The following is a 9684-nucleotide window of genomic DNA, read 5'->3' on the forward strand; positions in this document are numbered from 1 at the left end:
GCGCTCCCCTTTTAACTCTGAAGCCTTTCTATTGTTTGGGAGTCTGTTGTGCAAAGCTGTGAAGCACTTTGCATAACATTTCCCTCTTATTTATTTTTAGTTTTACAGGACAAAGACAGCACAGGCAAAATTAATGTGAGAGTTTTCAAAGCTTCGAATTTGTATACTGGCAGCAAATTGTTTTGTTGCGCCGGAATAAAAAAAAAAGATCTTAAAAGGAACAAAACCAAAACATTTCTCTGAATGTATTTATCTCAAAAGCATGTTTTCTCAGCACAAATGGAGGGAGGCTTTCCTCCTCTGTTACTGCATGTATGAATTTTCCAGTTGCTTGGTGTTGCTTTCCATTTAGTCTTGCCTCTTTCAAAGATCTCTTTGCTGAATCAACTTCAGAAAAGCCACAAATTTCCCTCTTTCAGTAACAGCTCTCTCTCTCTTGCTCTCTTGCTCTCTCGCGCTCTCTCTCTCTCTCTCTCTCTCTCTCTCTCTCTCTCTCTCTCTCTCTCTCTCTCTAACAAGCTCACGTAAAAATTCAAATTGAAAAGGCCTAAACCTGGGTGGATATCACCGGGTTTTCATTTCCTGCCGTGTCCTATAAAAGGATTGAATAATGTGGGGAGGTCACACATAATGAGATTCAGCTTCTGTTTTATCTTTCTATTAGTGTATTATCTGACTTTAATTATGAATGATTTGCACAGAAAAAAAACATTTCCCTTTCAAGACTTTGATTAGCTTCTTTTCACTCTAGAGCTCCACTCGTTTTTCTTTCCTCTCCATCCCCCATATTCTTTATTAGTCTAATCATTAGATTTCTTTCCTCTTGGGCAAAATATAACAAACCCTGAAAGCTAGAAAAGCAAGTGTCAGACCATCCCTGCTAAAATTTTTATATCACCTAGGCGGTTTTTGAGCCAGTTGTGTTCTATAAATAGCCTGATCGAAAGGCCTGCCTCTGCTATTTTTAACTGCAGGTGCTTTCCCCCCCTCATTCTCAAATCCTTAGTGTCTCTCCAGTGAACTCGCCGTGGTTACTATCTTTAGATTTTCCTTTTATAGCTCAACACTGGGGGGACGGAGGGGGGGGCGCGGTGAGGGACTATACAAGAGTGGGTGTGTGGAGGGGATGGGTGGGGTGGGGGGTTGTGGTGATGTGCGTGCACTGCTGGTAGAGCCGAAGTGGGGCATGAGGACAGCGTGAGCACGAAGGGCTTCAGGGGACTGTCTTCGCAGCGGTACCCTTGAAAAGTACCGAAACGATGTATGCGCTTTGCCGGTCCAGTTTGGAAATAAATGAAAATGTCTTCTAGCATCTTAGACCTGAACAATTTTTTTATTCTCTTATGGATTTGAAAGGTTCTATTAAAGCGAAAGGGTCAGTATTTCCTCTGCAACTGGAACGAGGCTAGCTGCCGACATCTAATGAATAAATTAAGCGCATTCATCCCTTTTGAGCTGGCAACAGATTTATCTCTTTTCACCTCTTTTATCCGTTTATCTTTGATTTTCTTTGGTCATCTGTCCTTCCCGACTCTATTCAGATTTCCCACCTCCCTCTTGTTCTCCTTCTATCCTCATTTTACTCTTTTTTTTTGTCCTCTTCATCCTTCCTTCCCGTCTTCCTCGTTCTTCATTGGCAGAGATTCAGCTAGCCTCCTCTGACACAAAAACAAGCCCAGTTCTCATGGCAACCTTCTGTGGTCCACATGAAACGATGCACATTTACTTCTAGATGCCCACCATTGAAAACGGCCACGCGTGGGTTAACGGGTGCACTCGCACCAGAAACTCCAGTAAACCAAAGCACGGCACAGAGACCACGGAGCTGTTTGTTCTCACAGAAGCAAAGCTCATGAGTCTGGAGTGGATGATTAATTATGCATATAAGGTTTTCAACATACCTTATTCATGAATTTGCAAAGATGCTTAAATATTTATGACAAATCTAAAGAAAATCCAGGCTAAAGTGTTTAAAACTTGGCCGCTATTTTCATAAGCAAACCGTTTTGTGATAATGCGCAGTTTTAGTGCAGACACCCAGAGTGTGTTACATCTTTATGTAGGACACTGTTTGTTGTAGAGAGGAGGATAAGAACCATGCATGGGGAGAACATGCGAACCCCATGCAGAAAAAAAAAACAGGCTAGGATTTGAACCCATGACTTTGTTGCTGCAAGGCAATAATTCCACCATGCAACCCTTTCAGTCGGTTTATTTTCTGTCAGTCAAACATTTCTCGTATTATTCAAAAGCAGTGTTTTGGTAAGGAATGCAGCTAGAAATGTGTTTCCTTTCAGTAACGGTACAAAGGTAACAGATCCACAGGTGGTTAATGAATTGTGAATTTCCACAGCTGGATTTCACACACACACACACACACGCACACACACGCACATAAATGGGCTTCGAAAAGGAGCACTTGGAAAGCTCTGCAAGTGTTAACGTGTGTATTTGGGCCAATGACGTCACATTAAGCGGTAAGACTCTTAATGAAAACTCCAGTAATCCAAAGCACGGCACAGAGACCACGGAGCTGTTTGTTCTCACTGAAGCAAAGCTCATGAGTCTGGAGTAGATGATTAATTATGCATATAAGGTTTGATATGGTGGCGAGGATCAACGGTAAGCAGTGAGCTTCAGCAGTAGGCTCCGTGGCTCAAGGTGATCAGCCTAGTAAACACCACTGCAGACGGATTTGGACCCAAATTCTGAAGCCTTTCAGAGACTTACTACTGGGGAACAAAACTCAAAACAACAAAATAAAAAGGAGAATATGATGAAGACAGAGCAAGAAATCAAATTTTTGGTCAGTCTCTTGATTCCCAAACCCTGATGGATTCTTCTTTAAGATTATCCAATTGGTTTATTTGAAACATAAAATCATAACATTGCTAATGCTAAAACAGTACTTTAAATTCATATGACTTATAATTTTTGAGAACAAAGTTCAGAGTACCTACCTGTTCTCATGACAATTAATTAAATATGTTTCTTTTAAGCTAGAGAAATTTAGAAAAATTTGGACGTCTTTTGTAAAAATATTACAAAGGAGCGCGAGTGCGACAGTAGTGTTTGACTGGTACAGAGCGACTGTGTTCCCTCTGGTATTTTCTATGGTGTTTTGTAAAAAATAATAAGTGAGTGAATGAAAAAATGAATAGAAGAATTTTATGCTTTAGCATGTGTAATTTTTTTTTATTCATAACTTACCTTGAGACAGCAACTGTTCCAACACGGCGATGCTGCAGCAGTGCATACAGTTGTATCATACAGAAAGGATGAAAGCGCTTAACTAGATAACTTTTTTCTTTCAGGCTGCAAGGTGGTGTAGCTTCACTGGCGTGAACTGTTCTGTGGTGCGGGTTGCGACATGGTGGGGCTGACTGCTACAGCGAGTCACTTTCAGCAGTAGCTTAGCCGTTCTGCAGCTCCCAGTGGAGTATTTAATTATTACAGGAACAATTTGCACAAAATAATCACAGCGGGTCTATGATTATAAAATCAAACTTTTCCTCCCTACCCCGATTCTCCTCTCAAATAGATTACATGCACTTGTTAATAAACAGCAAGCTGTTTTATGGACAAAACTCAAAGCAGATCAGTGGCAATGAATGCCAACTCTTCATCTGATTCAGTAAAGAATGAACATGCCAAAAAGGAATACCTTAATAAATTATAAAACACCCCTGTCAAAAATGATTCAAAAATACAGTGTGTGCTTATTGTTACGGCCCTGGGCCTTAAGGGCTGGGCTGCAGGTGTTGTTTTTGTCTCTCCTTGTGCTCCTCCCCTTTACAGGTGCTGCTGATCAGGTTGATTGGGAACGCGGAGTACTTAAACCTGGCTGTCTCCATCTTCTGGGTCACCTTCAGCGTCCACTCTGCCGCCGTGAAACTAATCTATATTAAATGTAAACAGTGCATATGACCAGCTTTGCTCAAAAAATAAAATTGAAGCTCTGATGAGGACCAGGTTAGGTGACCAACACTCCGGATGGCAGCTTCACCTAAAAAAAAAACAAACAAAAAACACACACACACACACACACATTAAACACGGCAACAAGCAGTGATAAAAGGGCTAATCAGTCCACTGGTGTGCAGTCGCCATGGCAACTTGATCGGATCATGTTAAAAACACAGATGTTGGTACTGATGTTGTTTTTCTTTCCTGTTTTTATGCAGTTGCTGTGAAACTTGTTCAATGTTCCTTTAGTTTTGTCTCTTTATAATCTTTGTGTAAAGCTCAGTTGTGACAGACTGATCTTTGTAAAGATGGGTTAAAAATATTCACCATCACCATTTAGAAGAATAGTTTATTGTACACAAAGTAATCAAGGTTGCTTTAACAATAATACTATTTGTTATCGCTGAAGCTCCTGGTTGTGAAATGATTCTAGGCAAAGAAAACACTAAGTCTCTGATAAGGTCTGATAAATGGATACCATTTGTCATGTAAGATCAACGGCTTTACTGGAAATCTGTAGGTTTTATCTATTGTCTATATTAGCTCTCATCTATTTACAACTTTCTCCAGTCTCTCACTCCCGCCATGTCTTGTCACCAACAATTATCCCAGAACCCAAAATAAGCACAGTCAAGTGCTTATTTAATTACCATCAGCCATTTTCACTATCCCTCATCATCACCAAGTGTTTTTAGACTCCTTTTTTTTACATTTCTGTTCCATTTCCCTGTTAATTTGACCAGCATTAGTCTGCATACCAAGCAAACAGCTGAGGCAGTGATTGGCTCTCCACACATGGTTTGAACAGGACCACACCTACAGTTGAAATCACATATTTACACACAACAAATATGAAGACCCGCACATTTTTCCTCACTGCTTAAAGTTAAATCAGACAAGACTTCTCGTAATTTTGGTCAGTTAGCAAACCAAGATTTTTTTCTCTGTGCATTTACACCCATGACCTCTCTCTATTATATAAACACAATCATTCAGTTTTTCCTGATTACCACCACCTTATGGCTAATGGAAAGTGATGACAGTCTATTGGAAGGAGGTTTTTAACACTGAGAGTGGTTTTCTTGTATTAACCTGAATGGAAACATCATCACATAAATAATAACAGATTCCAGAAAATAACAACATGCTGAGAACTTAGCACACAAAGCGATGATGGTTGAGAGCTTTAAAGTTCTCTGATTACACATCTCAACTGACCTCAGCTTGACCACACAAATCTCCCACAGAGACCACGTTTCCTCTAACCCCTAAAGCACCGTCAGGATTTTCTGACCACTTTCTGTCGGTCAACAATAGAGAGCCTCCTCCTGACCTACTGCTGCACAGTGTGATTCAAAAGCTGCGTTGGTCTACACAAGAAAGACCTGCCGTGAGTAGTAAAGGCGGCAGAGCACATCAGTGGCACACAACTCCCTCTTTTCAGCAACTTTTCACTGTGACTTTCTCCACAGAACAGCCTCTTACATCTCAAGACCAAGTCGGAACATAATTCACGCCATCATTTGCCATCTGGTAGAGCAATGAAGGCATATTAAAAACATACTAACAGATTGTGAAACAGTTTGTTCCTCCAGGCGGTCAATAGTGAAACTGCCTGCCTTCCTCTTTTTAACCTCAGCCTAAAAGGTGAAGCATCTCTCTATCATTACATACATAACTAGTTTTTTTTCCTGTTTGCACAATATAATTTTTTGTCTATGCAGGAAGTGATAAACTCGCTGAATTTATGAACACACTTCAGGTTTGGTTGACAAACTTAGTTAAAAACAATGAATGGCTAGTGTACATTTCCTTAAAATACTGAACTGTGTTGAGACTTGGCCTTCCTCCCTTTTTGAAACCCAACGAACTGGAATTATGCATTACTTTCAGCTGAATGGCAACAAAGCATAACTGACTGAGCAATATGTTGACGGTTATATAACTGGTATACGGCAAACAAACCAAGAACTGCAGCTGCATTCTTCTCAACCTGTTCTTCGACGATACGTTCACGCTGGTGTTTGTTTTCTTGTCACATTGGAGTCATGATCCCCAGTGTCTTGAACCTGCTAGGGTCTTGTGCAGTGGCGCAAAAAGTGGGTATGCAGGGTATGCAACGCATAGGGGCGCAGCACCAGAGGGGGCGCCAAAACCCCGTCTGGAGGGGGCGGCGCGCCGATGACGTTTTCCCGTACACTTTTGGCGCGCCTTACCCTCCTTCACCTCGCGCACGTAGCGAGTTTTACCCTTCACGTATCGTCGCCTCGGGGGGGAGGGGCTGAGTGAGCGTTGCTCCTTCACCCTGACGTTCCTTCCCTCGGTCGGTGGGGGGGGGGGGGGGGGGGGCGCCGATCTATGTTTTCGCATCCACCTGAATAATGTGTAGTTGCGCCACTGGTCTTGTGGCACAGTTGTTACCAATCTGCCAGGTTTGCACCTCACCCATCAGACTGGTATCTGCTTTTCCGTTTGCAATCTGAGTGTGTCCTCAAAAAGAAATTGATCTTAACATAAAAGTTCTGTTTGCAGTTTAAGTCACGTGAAAGGATACAGGAAACATGTGGAAGAAGGTTTTCTTGACAGAGGAGACTAAAAAGGAACAATTTGCCTGATGTGCAAAAGACTATGTTTGGAGGACAATTAGCACTGCACATCACCTTCAACACATCATTTTCAATGAAAATATCGCTATTGTATCATCAGGTGGGAATGCTTTCCTTCGGCAAGGACAGAGAAGCTGGTTAAAGCGAAGATGGACACTGGGCAAACCTGGTCTTATGGGCAACACACATCAGCAGATACAGTCAAGAAAAAATATACCGTCATTGTTTTCTCTCAATCATCCTCCACCAGCTGCATCCTGTCAGCGGCTGGTGCGAATTTGGAGAATTCAAAGAGGGGGAATTTTCCTCCTTCGGCGTGTAAAGCTACTAGATATGTCAAGGCTAAAGCATGCAGAGCAAAAGTTGATACTACCAAAAATTCATTCCAGGGGGGCAGAGTAAAACAAATTTTTTTTACTGAAAGTTTTTAGTGAAATCTGTGTGAAATTTTGAAAAGCATGTCTTACTTTCTTTAAAAACATTTATATAGTGGATTTAGTTTCATTACAGACAATGAAGCTCTGTGTGTTTAAAGTTGTTGGACAGCAGGTCAAGAGACAGCATCTGAGGGCTTTGTAAGAAGATAGCGTTAATCTCAAAATAGTAAATTACATTTACTGTAATATTAACATAAAGGTTTGGTGATCTTTCAGCTCGTCCAAATTACACTGTTTTCCCACCGTATTGCTGTTTAATACGACACTAGAGTCTAGAACCTTACAGAATCGCCTTTAAACACTTTTCAGATGTGTCGATGGCAAATGTCCTCTGCAAACTTTCCGCGTGTACAATACAGAATGCAGAAAGACCACCTCACCGAGATGATGAATGGTGATTGCCAAGCGCAGGCTGGTAAATTAGATCAGAGCTTTCGCGCCTTTGCATAATGTTACAGCGGAGGAAGCATTCCTGTGCAGACTAATGTGAAAGTGACGAATGCGCGTCTTAAAGCAAGTCTTTTGTCCTTGTGCTTTTGTCCTCAGATCGAAGGAGACGATGAGCAGAAACGTTTTGAAGAGGGCAAGTCACGTTACCTCCAGAATAAAACAAGGAGACTTGCGGAAAAGGAGCGTCAGCAGTGACACTGTGGCTCAACAGAATCAAAACCCACGCAGTACGCACACGTTACGACGGAGTTGATGCTTCTCTGTTACTGTAGCCTGTTAAACCGTCTTCTGTGACCCCGTTTTGCAGCAGCGCTACTCACCAAAGTGTTCCCGTATACATGTGTGCAATATCAATGTCAAAGTAATAGTACTTTTTTTTTAATTTAGGGAGAGTTTTACGACTGTACTGCATGTAAAATCTATTTATTATTACTGTTTGCATTAACTGACAGTGGGATTGTAGAAATACTATGTCGTTTTGCAGGATCTCTAACTATACACATTTGGCTTCGATGTCAGCCCAAAGTAATACTGAGAGTGGAAGGGAAATGATGAATAAGTGAGTGAATAAAAAAATTTTTAAAAGCCAAGCGTGAGTCGGGGGCTCTCGCAGCGTGTCCTTGCTTGTTTGATGATAATTATGTCATTGTCTTAGGCATGTCTTGGCAGAGAGGGCACATGCCAGCCATCTTTTCAGCACTGTGTCTTTCACAGAGAGTTCATCGGAGCTCAGGGGTTTTGACTCATCCAGCATCTCTTCCCCCACCTCCGTCTTCTTCCTCCTCTGCCTCCTCCTCCTCCTCCTCCGCATGTCTGTCACACTCTGACTTCAGCCCGTGTCATGCCCGCATCCGTCTCCATCTCCTCACAACGTCGCCTTCTTGCTCATTTACTCTATTTATCCTTAAGGCTCTTCTTCTATCCCATCATCTGCCCGCCTCACTCTCAGTTTGCACAGATGAGATATGAAGATTGCTTTCGGCCTTATAAGAAACAGAAAGTATTATTATTATATCGCTTTGTGCAGAAGGTAAGATCGGGACAATGAATTATTCAAGAGAAGAGTCCATGTTCATGTGACTGTGTCAAAACTGAATTATCTTTCCAGTGAGAGGACCACATACAGTCTCCATTTAAAGAAAAAATACCCTCTTTCTATTCTAAGGCTTATGTGTGAACACTTATGTTTCTAAAACAATTTATATCAAATTCGGATTGTGGAAACCACCCTCATTAAATATTCAACAACAATGAAGCCAGAATGGAAAAGCTGTTGTGCAAAACTATTTACACCCCAAATTTCAATTGGTTGTAGAACCAGGAAGTCATCTTCTCTTACTTTTTCAGTTTCTGTAAATACTTACAACAATATTTAGCAAAAATTAGATTCTTGCACTGGTTCATTTTCCATAAACTTCAAACTTAAGTGAAGTTAATAACTGAGTGGAAACATTTAACACTGACTAAAACAAAGCACAACCTATTCGCAACCCAGGAAGATTATTTTCTTTTGCATAGTCGTGTAGTTCACGTTAAAGCTATCGCCATCATCTGGTCAGCAAAGATATAAGTCTTTTCAGATTGGACACCCACAAACCACTTATGTTCTTTAAAAAAATAGGAGTTGCAAAGTACCTAGAGTTGCTGAGGCCTTATTTTCTTACACTTTTATAGAGGAGTTTTGATCCACTTTTGTTTCCATCACCCCTCCACCACCATGCTCTGACAGTTGGCATAGACTGTACTTCTCTCAGTAACTTCCAAACAGGCCCTACTTGTTAAGTTTGTTTGTTTTTTTTGCCAAACATTGACTGTAACATTAGACATGCTAACTGAGGCATGTTGAATCTGAGATTAAGTTTTTCAATTTCTCTGAGGTTTGTACTTTGGGATGATGTGCTGGACCTTCAACCCTGGCGAATAATATGTCACTGTGTAATGGTGGACTTCAGATTTTTACAATGCTTTCTAAATCAAAGGTCAGTTGCATCGCTTTAGGTCATTGCTGATGTCTTTCTGTATTGGCATTGTGTTAGCTTACACCTGTATGCACCGGAGCAGCAAATTGACCAAACTTTTGCTTTTATAGAGGTGGTAACATTTCGTGACGTTCAGTTAATCAGGCATAATTAACCAGCAGTACCTACCTGCTGCTTACCTTATTAAGTTGTATAGGATTAGCAACAGAGTACTTAGTTTTTCACACACAGCTTTTACCTTTTGGG

General features: G+C 41.2%; 1 protein-coding gene across 3 annotated transcripts in view; it reads left to right on the plus strand.

The window, feature by feature from the left end:
* Window positions 1–8049, plus strand: part of acot7 (acyl-CoA thioesterase 7) — a 49737-nt gene extending 41688 nt beyond the window's left edge. For all 3 annotated transcript variants that reach the window (XM_008413512.3, XM_008413513.3, XM_008413510.3), the window contains one exon: window positions 7556–8049. In XM_008413512.3, the coding sequence (XP_008411734.1) occupies window positions 7556–7654 (99 nt within the window). In that variant the 3' untranslated portion in view covers window positions 7655–8049. The remainder of the gene's footprint in view (window positions 1–7555) is intronic.
* Window positions 8050–9684: the final 1635 nt, after the last annotated feature.

This window comes from Poecilia reticulata, chromosome 7 (genome assembly GCF_904066995.2).
Source record: "Poecilia reticulata chromosome 7, P_reticulata-male-v2, whole genome shotgun sequence".
In the NCBI taxonomy this organism is placed as follows: Eukaryota; Metazoa; Chordata; class Actinopteri; order Cyprinodontiformes; family Poeciliidae; genus Poecilia; species Poecilia reticulata.